Consider the following 13,610-nt stretch of genomic DNA (forward strand, 5'->3'; position numbering starts at 1 on the left):
AATAAGAAAGATAACAGAACGCCACATGTCGATGAATGGAATAACTTCAGTGTAATCCGAGGTACCAGGCATGATTCGAGGTACCCTGTACAGTTAGAGATATCCGGCATGATTAGAGGTACCCGGCATAATTGGAGGTACCTCGCATGACTCTCGTATAACTCGAGATACCCGGCATGATTAAAGGTACCCAGCATAACTCCAGAGTAACTCGAGGTACCCCGCATAACTCCAGAATAACTCGAGGTACCCCGCATAGATTGAGGGGGGGGGGGGGGGGGGCGGCGGCGGGTAAACAAACTTTGATGATTCATCTAAGAAGAAAGAAAATGTACCGTGTTTGCTAATTGCCACCTCGCTTTTAATTCGGCGCAAAGCAAACTTATCCTGTTTTGGCGCGATCCTGTCTTTTGTATTGACGGTGAAAACGCATCGTTTTTATCACCGGCCCCAACGGTGTCGTATTCGTTAATCTCGGCTATTCCACTTTCGCGTTACGTCAGGCACACAACAGAGCAAAAAGACAAATGAAAGTGTGCTGGTAACTGTTTTCTGGTTTTATAGCACAATCTCTAAACAATAAAAACAGAAACATATTGCAGGAAAAAAAAAAAATTGCTGCTTGATCTCGAGAAACAGCGAATGGAAATCGGTACGGGCCCAATCGGTTCGTGCTCTAAAGATCACCAAAAGATCTACCTAGAATGGTTCAATTATGCCGACTCAGGTACACCGTCATTCTTCTTCTTCTTCTCTTTTCCATTTTCGTTTTCGTTCAATTTTATGATATTTATGTATGTAACTTTTTTTTTCCCCAAATAGACGGTGATGGACGAATTACTGGTAATGATGCAACCAAGTTCTTTGCTTTGTCGAATTTATCTCGACAAGATCTCAAGCAGGTATAATGTTTAGCAAAGCTCTTTTTATTTGTTTTATCGTTTATTTATCTGTGTTGTGGGTTTGTTTTACTTCTGTTTGAATCTTATGAGGGGCTGCTTTTGCGCCGGTGTATGTGGGACTTAAATATGGTGAGCAAATGTAGCCTTGAAAGCAGAGCAGCTTATAGTGTTTTGTGAATACCTACTTTTACTTTGCAGCTATTTGTCAAGTTCATGAGTGGGTGTATATTGCGAGAATCCATTTGCGAGAGAGTACTGCTGCTTAGTATCTAGTAGTTGGATTTAAAATTTAGAAACGGATGTATCATACACAATCAGCAAGATGAAAATATCCTTATTTGATTGCGGATTGATTCTATTCTTAATCAGTGGGGTACTGGGGAGGGATTCTTTTTGTAAATTTCTTGAGTAGCATTGGTATGTACCCTTTATTTGTGGGATCTTCAATAATCTTCTTTGCCAAAAACTAAAAGCCACCCTTTTTGTTTATTACTTATCGACTTATGTGGTTACCTCTTCATTTGGAGCTATTATTTAGAAATCTAGCTGCTAATTTACTATTTGGTTCTTATGATTTAATTAACAATGACTGTTTTTCATTTCTTTGGCTTTTTTCTTTTTCCCTTCAAAGGTTTGGGCAATTGCAGATGCCAAGCGACAGGGATATCTTGGTTACAGAGAGTTTATTGCTGCAATGCAGGTTATGGTCACTAAATAGTTTTTTACTGTAATTTTTTTTTCATTTTTGTTTGAGTTAAAAACTGAACAGTTCCTAGTTTTGACGTGTAGCTGATTTCTCTAGTACAAGATGGACACCAAGTAACACATGATCTTTGGAATAGCGATGGTAACTACTTGAGATAGTATTTTTTTCCCCTGCTTTTTTCTTCCCTGCATGGCAGAATAATTTCAAGTTGATAAATTGTAGAGCACATCTATATGTGTTGTGTGTTTTTTCTTGTAGTGTCATTTGATCTAAACTAAAATATTTTCAAACGTTTCAGTTGACTTTCAAAATCTGAAGCCTCCTGCAATGGAAGGTCTGGATAAGTTACTTGCAGTAAGTATCCTATTCTCAACTTTTACTTGTCAGTTTAGTATATGCCAACACTTGCTCTTTTATTCAATCTTTTCAGAATAAAAGGCATTCATCAAAGACCAGTGATCCTAATTTAAATGGTAAGATGTTCCTCATTACCCTAATGATTGCCTTTGCTACCTTTTGTGCTCTGCAATATGTTTACTAATTGTCATGTCACAGGGAGTTTGCAGCCACAGCCTTCGCCATCAGCTAATTGGTTTTCTTCAAAATCATCAAAAAAGGTTTGAGGTTTAACTTCAAACTAATTCTTGTGCCTTTAATAGACAAAATGGAGGAACATCTTCTGTTTTTCACTTATGGTACAGAACCAGTTTGTATTTCAAATTCTTTGCACGTGTGTGTGTTTCTTTATTAATATTAATTATCACCAGTAATACCTAAGATTGAGAGGTTTGCAAATATTTACATTGAAGGTCATGCATGTGAAAGTTGATGTTTAATTGTATAAGCCAGTTTCTTTCCACGTATTTTTTCTTTGAGTGTGTTTGCAGTTCTCTCCTTATACTATAATCATGTTATCTCTGGGAGTGCTGCTGCTAGAATTGCTTTATGAACTTTTTCCTGTGTATCTGCAGATATCTATGTCTTCTGTTACATCAATAATTGATGGTTTGAAGAGATTGTACATTCAAAAGTTGAAGCCATTAGAAGTTACCTACCGTTTTAACGATTTTGTGTCCCCATTGTTGGTGAGTGAAATAGCCTTATCTGGGGATAGTTATGTCCACATACAGTATATTCCATTTCTTTTTACATTATGTTTCAGTTTTTATGGCATTTGCAAAAACTTTTATGTGGTAACTCTTCAAACTTCATTCTAGGTTGATAAGACACAATAAATCTGTTTTATTTTCTAATGCAGACAAATAGTGATTTTGATGCTAAACCAATGGTTATGTTGTTGGGTCAATACTCTACTGGGAAAACAACATTTATAAAACATCTGCTTAGAACTAGTTATCCAGGCAAGTTATCATTTCTCTCTCTCTCTCTCCTCTCCATACCCACTTTTGTTGGGGTGAAAAAGTTAATGGTTGATTTTATCCTATTTCTTCTTTCTATTCACAGGAGCTCATATTGGACCTGAGCCAACTACCGATAGATTTGTTGTTGTTATGGTATGTGCAATCTGTGTTTTTGATATTTTACTTCTTGTTTTTATATTATATATTTTCGCTCTTTTTCATTTCAGTTTTAAAAGCTATAAAAGTTTATGCTTCTTTGTTAAGTCATATCAGTTATGCAAACAAACTATTCAAAATTTCACTCATTTTTTGGGTTATGCTCTTTGTTTATAATCAGTGTGGGACTTTTTTTCTTCTTCATTTAAATATTCCTAACTATCTCTCTTTTCTTTATCACTATGAGTGTTACTGTAATGTTACCAATGCTAAAGTGGTATATCATATCTGATATGTCGAAAGAACTTGACAATAAGACACACGAGAACTATTTTCCTTGCTAGACGTGACATTGAGTGGTTGACTATATGTCGAGATGTATGCTTAGCACCTACAATTGTGCTTTTAATACAGTCTGGAGTTGATGACAGAAGTATACCAGGGAACACTGTCGCTGTCCAAGCAGACATGCCATTCAGTGGTCTCACAACCTTTGGCACTGCATTTTTGTCGAAGTTTGAGTGTTCTCAAATGCCACATTCTGTGAGTAATCATCCTAGAAGTTAGAATTAAACTCTCTTTCTAGTCCTTTTATAACTCTTGAAGTATACTATTTTGTACTTGAAGCTGCTAGAGCACATAACACTTGTGGATACTCCTGGAGTTTTGTCAGGAGAGAAGCAACGGACACAGCGAGCCTATGATTTTACTGGTGTAACATCATGGTTTGCTGCAAAGTGTGACCTCATATTGCTTCTGTTTGATCCCCACAAACTTGATATTAGTGATGAGTTCAAGCGTGTAATCACATCTTTACGCGGTCATGATGACAAGATTCGTGTGGTTTTGAACAAGGCAGATCAAGTTGACACTCAACAGGTAAGAGCATATTAAACCAAGTTGTTCCACATTTTTTCTGGTTTGGAACATACATGCTGTTGTACCATTGGATATACCTTTTTCATAGGGCAGCTCAGTCTGCTTACTTTCTTGTTCGCAGCTGATGAGGGTTTATGGAGCTTTGATGTGGTCACTTGGAAAAGTTCTTAATACTCCTGAAGTTGTTCGTGTATATATTGGGTAGGTTCTCGTCTTCACTTGCTAATGCCTGAATAATGATTTAGAATGTCATGGATTTGATGAAATACCAAGTACTTAGTGATGTGCTTAAGATCATGGTAGTTTTTAACTTTTTGATACCAGTTGTACCTTTAGTTGAGCATATATACATATGGTTTTTATTACACATCCAAGCAAGTTAGTATATATGCCCCTTCTTACACGCATTCGATGTTGTTTATTATGCAAAATTAATTTCTCTCATGCATTTGACAGCTCATTCAATGACAAACCTGTTAATGAATCAGCCTTTGGCCCTCTTGGTAAAGAACTATTTGAAAAAGAACAAGACGACCTTCTATCTGATCTGAAAGATATCCCCAAGAAGGCTTGTGATCTACGAGTGAGTTCATTGCATGCTATTTTCGGCAGCCTAGATTCATCTATTTAATGGTAATGGTCCAAATTTGCAAATGGTTTCTGACCGAGATCTTATTTTATAGATAAATGAATTTGTGAAACGTGCCAGAGCAGCAAAGATTCATGCTTATATCATCAGTCATCTTAGAAAAGAGATGCCTGCTATGATGGGCAAAGCAAAGACTCAACAAAAACTCATTGATAATTTAGCAGAGGAATTCGGAAAGGTTCAACTGTCTCTTTTTTCCAAGCATGTCAGGTCACATGATTGCCTTTTCCATCATGCTTAGATAGTTGAAATATTGATTTTTTTTTTCCTCGAGTAGGTCCAGAAGGAATTCCATTTACCTCCCGGAGATTTCCCTAATGTCGAGCACTTCAAGGAGATATTGAGTGGTTACAGTTTCGATAAATTTGAGAAGCTGAAACCTAAGATGATACAGGTTGTTGATGATATGCTTGGTTATGACATTCCCGACCTCCTGAAGAATTTCAGAAATCCCTATGATTAGGAGAGTGAGTGTGGCCATAGAAGATAAATGTATCAATTGTTAACAGAAAAAGTTTATCAGCATCCCGCCAGAAAATTTATTTGTTTCTAGATCGTTAGAGGTGAAAATCTCGTGTCTTTTATGCCCTTGTGCGACTCTTTGTATAATCCAGTTTTTAACTTTTAAGGAATCCTAAATGATTCTTTAATTTTGAAAAATTATTAACTCTACTAGATTATGCAAAGATGGTAACATTTATATTTGATTATTGTCCAAGAGAAATCAAGAGCATTGAAGGCAAGAGATCGTTCAATTATTTGCAGGAAGCTTCAAGGAAAAAGCCCAGGAAGGAAATATGAAAATTGGATCTCTAAGATAAAAAGGAAATTTGTAATTTGAAAAATCAAAGATTTACGGTTAAATGCATTTTTGCATAATCTACTTTCCTAATTCCTATTAGGGACCTTAAGATAATTAAATTAATCAAAGTTAATATGCGGTTAATGTCTTGCCACTTTCTTAAATGAAATATGATATGGGACTGTTCATTATGCAAGGTTCTTCTGGCTGTCGTTAGTCTAAAATCGTTATTGAATCAAGTCATTTTGGATGGGATTCTTTCTTTATTGAGGATTAAATGAGAACCCGAATTTTTATTCAATAAAAAAAAAGATATTTGTAGCATGTAATAAATAAATCAATAATAGATCTTAGAGCATCAGTTTACGCACATGATAAAAAGGGCATGTTCCATTTTCACGTGTGATATGGACATATTTATCATATCTTACCATCTCAATATATATACATACTGCCAACATTTTGCCATACAACCAAACCCTACGTTAGCTTGCATTTGAATCAATCTTCTCTGTTAGCAAGAAAGTTAATAACCGTTAGAAATCTTTTAGCCATGTCTCTTTATTACAACTCGGAGAATAAGCTTTCAAGCCCTAAGAGAGCATGGAAACGCTTGCTATCCACACTTCAATTACCTAAAGTACTCAACCGTCGTGTTGCTCGAAGCAACACATTTCCTCGACGCCAAAACGTGTATAATAAATACCATCATTATCAGCATCAACAACAACAACAGATGATCACTGGGAAGAGAGTTGATCATCAAGACATTGAAAGAAGTGTTGGAAGAAAAGTATTTGCACCAAATGATGGTCAATCTTCTAGTGATTATAAGGCCAATAATTTGATGATAACGAGACGTGTTGCTGACGCGGAGAATGTAGTGGAGGAAGACGATGATGTGGTTGTTGGTTGTACGTCAATGGAGTCTGCGTTTGTGGCGCTGAGATTGCATGAAGTTGACGCAAAAGCTGAGGAGTTCATTCGGAGGAACAAGGAAGCTTGGAGACTTGAAAGGCAAAAATCCGTGGAAGAATTCTTTGCAATGTTGGCTCGCGGGTCATGAAGATATATTAATTACAATGCAACCATTGAGTTATGTTATTAATAGATTCACTTTTTTTTTGGGTTATTAAGGTGAACTAATTTATTAAAGAAAATGTGATGATGAGAATGAAATTGATCATTTCACTTTTTTGTTATGTAATTATAGTCGCAGAAAACGATTATGTACTGATCAAATCAGCGGCAGAACATAATGGAGATTGGAGACCATACTAAGCGGTGGCCTCTATAAAAATTTCAATTTTTTTTTTCAATATACATGATATGTCCTAAATTATAATAGAAGTTAAAAAAAATTATCATTAAACTAAGTAGAAATTACTAAATCATCGCAATAAACACATGGCCTAATCATTTATAATACCTAAATCTTACCTTTATTATAATTTGATTATAATCTGTCCATTTTTATAGAAAATAGCATGTAATAATTCTCTTCTCTAACTCAATATCCAATTAAAAAAACTCACTATCTAACTCATGTCTACATATTTATTATTTCATTCTTTTACAATCTTAACTTTTTTTTTTAACATTATTCACTAGACCCCTATAATCAAAATTTTCAGCTTCCGTCCCTAGTAGATGATCTTAGACTTGTTTATTTAACACTTTATTAATTTGTTGTCTTATTTTAATTTCAGCACATTTAAGTGACAAAATTTTGCATATTTTGAGCAATTATTTTGTGTTTTAATGTCCTTCGATAAATTTTAGGCATCTCTAATTATATACACAATTGTTATTGATGCGAGTTGCTATGTCAAATTTACTTGAGCTTTTGTTGATGTTCTTTCTCGATCTTTGCTTTATAATGATTTGCATTTCGAGAGACAATATTTTTTTTTTTGTTAAAATTAGGGTCTCTCCAATTATTTTGCTGTCTTATTGTTGCCCCCCAAAAAAAAAAATTCGGATCTTACTGTCTTAAATATAATTCCTATCATTTGAGACAAGATCAAAATTCTTGAAATGCATGTACTCTATAGATTAGTTATTTATATAAAAAAGAAAAAGTAATTATTTAAAGAAGAAAGATTATTACGTAATATTTTCCAAATTAAGATTAAGATTCCACTTAAATGAAAAGAGATATTTCGGTAAGAATCAACAGCACCTTCAATTGTATAAAAATGGAATTCTAGTTATATCATTCATGGATCATACTGCGAAAAGACAAAGAAATTGACATATTTGCGCCATATACCTCACTTTGTTTATAGTAAGAATCATCTCCGCCGAAGTGCCAAACCCATCATAAGATTTGAAAGCTTGGAAGACTACTTACTCTTTTAAGATACAGTATATAGTTGTGAATTTCTTTTCCCCGACATAAATGTTGTTATTATTATTATTATTATTTTTTTTTTTTTTTGAAAAGTGAAAGAATACCCCTCCGTATCTGTGGAGGAAACTGCCCCAAACTGCTTTTACACTATCCAATTGGGCTTGTCTTTATAGAAGTCACGGGCTAGTTAACATTTGAGTGGGGCTAATTAGCAGCTCTACTCTTTCGCGCTCCTTCATAAAAATGGCATCTTCGATTTCAGCTTCAAAGTCGAGCTCGCCATCTCCCGTCCCGTGTAACATCTCTTGCGAGGTACCAACTCAACCCATTCTCTTTCTTCTCTTTTACCTTTTTTTCTTAATTTTTAATTTTTAAAATGGGTCGTACACTCTTTGAAGTTAACTTTTGGTTATCTTTAGTTTGTAATATTCATATATGCGTATCAGTAATATTCATATATGCATATCAAATGTTCGATAAAATTCCCCTTAGACTCAGTGATATTACTGTGAGGCATGAGAACTTAGTTAGTTTCGTTTACCTGGTGGTTTAAAGTGGAATAAGTAATAATTTTTATATCACACAGTGGCTTACCGTATATATTTGTTTGTGAGTTGCAGGAGGGAAGCAAATAGGAGAGTGTGATAATGTTGCCACAGGGAGTGAAGAAAACCGTCATTGATAACCCGAAGAAGCTAGCCAATTTGATTGACCTTGTAAATCTCCCTTCCACGCTTCGGGAGTTTGTGGGTCAGTCTCGGATCTCTCGTTTGGGCTGCTTCATGCGCGTCTGGTCTTACATCAAGACCAACAATCTCCAGGTTCTTAATCTTGCTTATTATTATTTTCCAGTTTCCAATTAAAAGTATATATGTTGGTGATTTTATGTGTGTCTTCCAACTTTAATAAATAATCCATGGTAATCACGTGTCTGTCCTAAAGGTGATGCTTTGAGTGTCCTAATGGTGATGCTTATCTTATCAGATAGTACATGCAACTATTTATACGAACGGAGCTGGCATGGTATGGTTAGATGAGTATGAATGTGTTTTTTTTATTCTCGTTTATTCATTTTGACATTTTCAATTTTAATCTTCCAATAATTTTGTGCAACCTTAGTTTGTATATGTAACTTAGTTTGGTTGTGTTACTCATTATTGTATGAATGGGGCTCTTGTTTTAGCAATTGATTAGCTTAACCTGAAGGAGTTGGAATTTTGCATATTGCGTTCGATTTTTAGTGCTATGATGCCGATATTCCATCATTTTATTTATTGTTTTAGCAATTAAATATCCTAACCTGAAGGAGTTGGAATTTTGCGTATTGCATTTGATTTTTAGTACTATGATGCTTATATACCATCATTTTCTTTCCTTCTTATTTTATAGCAATTTAGTTGAAAAATATTTATTACTAACTTTTATACTTTCATTGGATTAGGATCCCAATAACAAGAATGTGGTTAATTGTGACCAAAAGTTGAGGAGTATTTTGATGGGCAAGTCTCGGGTTGAGCTAGCTGAACTTCCTGCACTTATCAAATTACATTTTCCTAAAGATCCAAAATAGGCTGCAATTTGAGATAAGGTGTCTGTCTTTCTAAAATGCAGCCATTTCGTTATGTTGCATCTGTAAGATCAAACATCTAGTTGTGTACGTAATAGATAAGAATTTGCACATATAAGTTTTGATTGTTTCATTGAAATTTTTGCTTCCTTTTGCACGTGTTTCTCCGATCATTATGATTTATGTTTTAAATTTAGTTCATAATGATAATTTTGTCGTGATCACACGTCCACATGATAGAGGGAGTTCATTAAGCAGATGTTTGAGTATTAATTTGTATCTGCTTTTCATGGAGATTCCTGAAGAATCACTTTTGTTATTTACTCACACAATTGTTGTTTAGATCAGATTTATCTTCTCAGCTACTTGTATAAAGAAATATATTTTTTTTATCGTTAAACGTTTTATGGGTCTGAACCATTCTGCATCTTGCATTTTGTGGAATTATCATCTGGAGCCTTTATCTTAATTAATTCAGCGATCATCTCATCAGATTCCATTTGTCATTCATATTTATAAGAGAGCATATTCTAATAATTTTTTAGAGTCCATACTCAGAGAAATTAGAGACAATCTTCTTGAACGTTTATGAAATTTTCATTTTGGAGAATTTGTTTTGTATTTCTTCGGAAGAGAATTACGTAGCAATAAGAATGATAAAATATCAACAGATACTATTGTGAATGATTAGGACTAGCACTACAACCATTAAATGCTGCATAATACTTTGTGATCTTCATAAAAACGTAGCTAGGGAAGTTCTAACCACATGATCTGCAATAATCCAGTTCGTCTTCTCTGTTGGATGGAAGGAATCCCAAAATACATATTTGTTTGCGTCTGAACATGTGAATGGGTTAATTTTAGAACACATGTAACCCATCTCGAAGAATCCGGTTCCACAACATGCTTTTGCTATGTCTTCGAATCCTGTGATTAGAAATTGCAATAAGATACTTTGAGTACACATGCAAATAGGTGCATGCACAAGCTCATTCACGCAATGCAAAACCTTGAAGCTAAAAATACTTAACCTTGTTAGTCCGTATGATATACTGCATTTTGCTAATTATATTTGCATGGTTTCATTCTCCTTTAAGTTATGTCTCAACAAATAATGAAAAGTATTGAGGGACAGCTCTAAAGTTACATATTGGTGCTAATTTGAAGGAAAATAAAATGAAATCTAGGCCAAGCCAGAAACTAGATAGTACTACTTTATTCATATCAAATCATGAAAAGTAGATCCCTGGGTTTCTCTCTCTTATTTTTGGGTACTTTGGGGACCCAGTGGATCTGATACTTATGGAGGGTAGTCTCTCGTTCATCACTACTCTTTCCCTGTTGCAAGCGAGATTCAATCGTTCATAACTGCCCTACTAGCTTCATGGAGTTTGTGCTATTTAACTACATATGAAAATACTGCAGAAAACTTACCAAATTTATTTGGGTTCTGAATGATATCTAAAAGAATATCATAGGGATTTGAAAACACTAGCCGGATGCCAGCAAGCTCCTTGTTCACCTTCATGATCATACCCTGCAACTTTTCATTAAATTTCTTAGCTACATCATTGTACTCCTGCACACAGTCACCTCCCGAGAAAATATTTGTCGCTCTTTCCAGTGGTAAACACCCCATTGGAGGAAGCCCACTTAGGCATAGATTTCGAGCTCCTAGCCGGTGAAGCTCTGTGATAAAATCTTTTGCAATTCCTGCAAGAAAATTCTGGTACTCCTCAATGTTGTACTCTGATGATCTACGTGGAAGTACATAGTAATTTTCCAGAAAATCATTAGTCCCTATGCTCACTAGGTACAGTGCTTCCCCAATGACCTTATTAGCTTTCTCATTGCCGAGAAACCCTCTGAGTTTCTCCTGGTATTCTTTATAGTACTCCATTTCCTTCCAAAGAGGGATTACAGACTGCAATCCAGGAGGCACAAATAAAATCATCTTGTGATTAGAACATAGATAAGTTACTAATTCATTGGCTAGTATATTCCCAAAAAGTCAAAATCTAAGCGATAGGTGTTTTGTGAGATCTTCTAAAATGTTAATGGGTAAGAGAATCAGAGTCAGTCGAATTTATTTACTGAAATACCCTAATCCTTTTTGGATAGACCCGCGTAGACTTAGAAATTTTGACAACTTAAAACTATCTGATAAAAATACTATTGAATTTGATATATATATATATATATATATATTATTTTTATGAAAAGGCATGCCAGCATCAACCTGGAAAATGAGTAAACCTTATTGAAAACTGATTGAAAACAAACTTTCTACGGACTGGGTGAGTTTTGTCTTTATCTAGTTTTACAGAGTCTGAAGCCACAACGGGACTTACCAGCACATCCGAAGTGGCGTTATCATAACCAGTTCCAGCTGAAGCAAAACAAACTCCCGTAGAAAAATCTGATATGTTATATGTGGGATCCAAATATGCAGGTATTGTTGGCTTGATGCGAAAAGCTTCAGAAATGAAGTCAGTCGGAATCCGACCATTGGAAAACCGACCAGTGGGCTTGCTATCGATAAAATCACGGCCATATGGCTGAAAGTTGCTCTTTAGGACTGTAGAGATCTCATTGTTATTCCCTGAATCAACAGAAGAGTCCCCAAACACAATGATTGCCGGAACTTTTGCATTTATTTTAAGGATTTGCACAAGGAGATGAGCTAAAAGAAACCAAAGCATGGCCTCGTAACCCATATCTAATGCTTTTGTCTATCTATCTGGTTTATATAATTACGAGTCTGGAGTGTTTGTTGGTCAAGTTGGTATGAATGACATTTTGTGCAGTGGTGAAGTAGGGAAGCAACAATAACTTTAAGGTGGATGAAGTTTGTTGAGACTTTTACTCGGCTTTTGCTTTATACAGGGGAGTTTCCAGGTCCTATATTGAATTTTTTGATTTATTGGTTGCAGAGTCAAGACAGATTACGTGCTATTTCTGATTAATGAAAACGATGGAATAAGAATCTTACTTGAAATAGAAGTGTTTCTCCATTTGTACTGTTGTAATAAAAAAATGTGAGAAAGACATGAGTAGCTTGTTAGCTTCTTTTTCCTAGCTGTTGTATTAATCGTTTGACAAAATTTCTTCTGAGTGAATGTCTTCAACCTTGTTAACTTGTCACAACAGCTAATGCCATTTTGACATCTTGCATGTTAATTTCAAGTTACATTTAATAGTAAAGTCGTGTGACACCAATTTACGGGTCAAGATCAACAACCCTAATTTTTCTTATACAAATTGTTTGATGCAGTTTATGGATTGTGTTTGCGTTTTTGGTGAGCGTTATTTACTTATTTTCTGGGTTACAGCTTGAAGTTTTCAGGAGCATGGTTTTGTAATTTGTATAGGCTTGACGTGAGGAAGTATTCATGCAGTTACAACAACAGGCTGGAACTAGAACTTCTCTTTCTTCTTTTTGTTGTCGTTTAGGACTGGCTCTACGCCCCAAAAGTTGGCTTGGATCGTGAAATTGATTCACGGCAGAAATGTGATCCACCGGTTCATGTGGTTTACGGCTGCGACTTTGGAGGATGATTTTTTTTTTTTTTCGCATCAAATACTGGCTTGTGCATTCGACTACGCCAAAGTGACAATAATTAAATAATTTTCCTATTGTTAGAATTTTAAAAATAGAATTAAGAGTTGTTTGATTATATCCTAAGTTTTTAAATGTTCTGAATTGCCATTTTTTAGTGCAAGTATTGCACCGTGTATTTTTTTAAATAGGATTCGGATCCACTAAATCCATGTATGGATTTTTAGAACATTCAGAATTTATTTTATCTTAATTTTAAACTCAGTCAAAATATTACTAACAAAGCAATCCAAATTTGAAGAATTTAAAAAAAAAAATTGTGGACTCAGCAATATTCAACCATGTACAACAATAATAAGATTATTAAAAAAAAAAAAAAACAGAGAAAGGAAGAGAAACAACCCCCATGGTCCCATCAGTTAAAAGAAAAAATTTTTAGCCTCCCTGGTCCAGCTTTGATCACCAACAAATTTTCTCCACGTGGCATATGCAGCTCTGCTATTGGCTGTTAGCTTGATACGATTTTATGACTGTACTGCAGTCGCTGACGATCACATGACAGAACGACACAGTACCCGAAGTAGCGTTCTGATTCTTTCCGAACTGTTGCGGTGGACGAGCAGCAGTGCTGTAAGGGCATTTTCGTCTTTTCACATGACACTAATGTTAGAAT

At 35.1% G+C, this 13,610-nt stretch overlaps 3 protein-coding genes across 5 annotated transcripts; 2 read left to right on the forward strand and 1 right to left on the reverse strand.

Moving 5' to 3' along the window:
• Positions 1-325: 325 nt before the first annotated feature.
• On the forward strand, positions 326-5,313 carry LOC18054349 (EH domain-containing protein 1). Its single transcript, XM_024177546.1, has 16 exons — positions 326-727; positions 823-902; positions 1,534-1,602; positions 1,692-1,749; positions 1,907-1,962; positions 2,039-2,081; positions 2,164-2,225; positions 2,580-2,693; positions 2,867-2,969; positions 3,073-3,122; positions 3,540-3,668; positions 3,753-4,004; positions 4,126-4,205; positions 4,461-4,587; positions 4,688-4,831; positions 4,931-5,313. Exons 1-16 carry the CDS (start codon positions 643-645, stop codon positions 5,114-5,116), a joined length of 1,638 nt encoding a protein of 545 aa, XP_024033314.1. The 5' UTR covers positions 326-642; the 3' UTR covers positions 5,117-5,313.
• A 2,703-nt stretch (positions 5,314-8,016) lies between these two features.
• On the forward strand, positions 8,017-9,787 carry LOC18054350 (upstream activation factor subunit UAF30). 3 transcript variants are annotated; one of them, XM_024177547.1, is made up of 4 exons: positions 8,017-8,120; positions 8,429-8,629; positions 8,793-8,831; positions 9,250-9,784. In XM_024177547.1, the coding sequence occupies exons 2-4, from the start codon at positions 8,456-8,458 to the stop codon at positions 9,376-9,378; spliced, it is 342 nt and encodes a 113-aa protein (XP_024033315.1). In that variant the 5' UTR covers positions 8,017-8,120; positions 8,429-8,455; the 3' UTR covers positions 9,379-9,784. The 3 variants fall into 3 exon arrangements, with proteins under 3 accessions (XP_024033315.1, XP_006452454.1, XP_024033316.1); XM_024177548.1 differs by lacking the exon at positions 8,017-8,120 and adding an exon at positions 8,260-8,334 and having other exon boundaries at positions 9,250-9,787; XM_006452391.2 differs by lacking the exon at positions 8,793-8,831 and having other exon boundaries at positions 9,250-9,780.
• Positions 9,788-9,936: 149 nt separating this feature from the next.
• LOC18054351 (GDSL esterase/lipase At4g26790) lies at positions 9,937-12,415 on the reverse strand. The gene is made up of 3 exons (XM_006452392.2): positions 11,730-12,415; positions 10,813-11,302; positions 9,937-10,305 (listed from the first exon to the last, which is right to left on the reverse strand). The coding sequence occupies exons 1-3, from the start codon at positions 12,093-12,095 to the stop codon at positions 10,112-10,114; spliced, it is 1,050 nt and encodes a 349-aa protein (XP_006452455.1). The 5' UTR covers positions 12,096-12,415; the 3' UTR covers positions 9,937-10,111.
• Between the last annotated feature and the right edge of the window lie 1,195 nt (positions 12,416-13,610).

The sequence above is a fragment of the Citrus clementina genome, unplaced genomic scaffold (genome assembly GCF_000493195.1).
Source record: "Citrus clementina cultivar Clemenules unplaced genomic scaffold, Citrus_clementina_v1.0 scaffold_1, whole genome shotgun sequence".
Lineage (NCBI taxonomy): Eukaryota > Viridiplantae > Streptophyta > Magnoliopsida > Sapindales > Rutaceae > Citrus > Citrus x clementina.

What these genes read in the sequence shown, in the direction of transcription:
- LOC18054349 (XM_024177546.1), top strand. Translation starts at nt 643, where the DNA reads ATGGAAATCGGTACGGGCCCAATCGGTTCGTGCTCTAAAGATCACCAA. An exon ending in GTTCTCAAATGCCACATTCT is followed by an intron (nt 3,669 to 3,752) that starts GTGAGTAATCAT and finishes TTGTACTTGAAG; the next exon opens with CTGCTAGAGCACATAACACT. An exon ending in ATCAAGTTGACACTCAACAG is followed by an intron (nt 4,005 to 4,125) that starts GTAAGAGCATAT and finishes TCTTGTTCGCAG; the next exon opens with CTGATGAGGGTTTATGGAGC.
- LOC18054350 (XM_024177547.1), top strand. Translation starts at nt 8,456, where the DNA reads ATGTTGCCACAGGGAGTGAAGAAAACCGTCATTGATAACCCGAAGAAG. An exon ending in TCAAGACCAACAATCTCCAG is followed by an intron (nt 8,630 to 8,792) that starts GTTCTTAATCTT and finishes TTATCTTATCAG; the next exon opens with ATAGTACATGCAACTATTTA. An exon ending in ATACGAACGGAGCTGGCATG is followed by an intron (nt 8,832 to 9,249) that starts GTATGGTTAGAT and finishes TCATTGGATTAG; the next exon opens with GATCCCAATAACAAGAATGT.
- LOC18054351 (XM_006452392.2), bottom strand. Translation starts at nt 12,095, where the DNA reads ATGGGTTACGAGGCCATGCTTTGGTTTCTTTTAGCTCATCTCCTTGTG. An exon ending in ACGCCACTTCGGATGTGCTG is followed by an intron (nt 11,303 to 11,729) that starts GTAAGTCCCGTT and finishes CCTGGATTGCAG; the next exon opens with TCTGTAATCCCTCTTTGGAA. An exon ending in TCAGAACCCAAATAAATTTG is followed by an intron (nt 10,306 to 10,812) that starts GTAAGTTTTCTG and finishes TTCTAATCACAG; the next exon opens with GATTCGAAGACATAGCAAAA.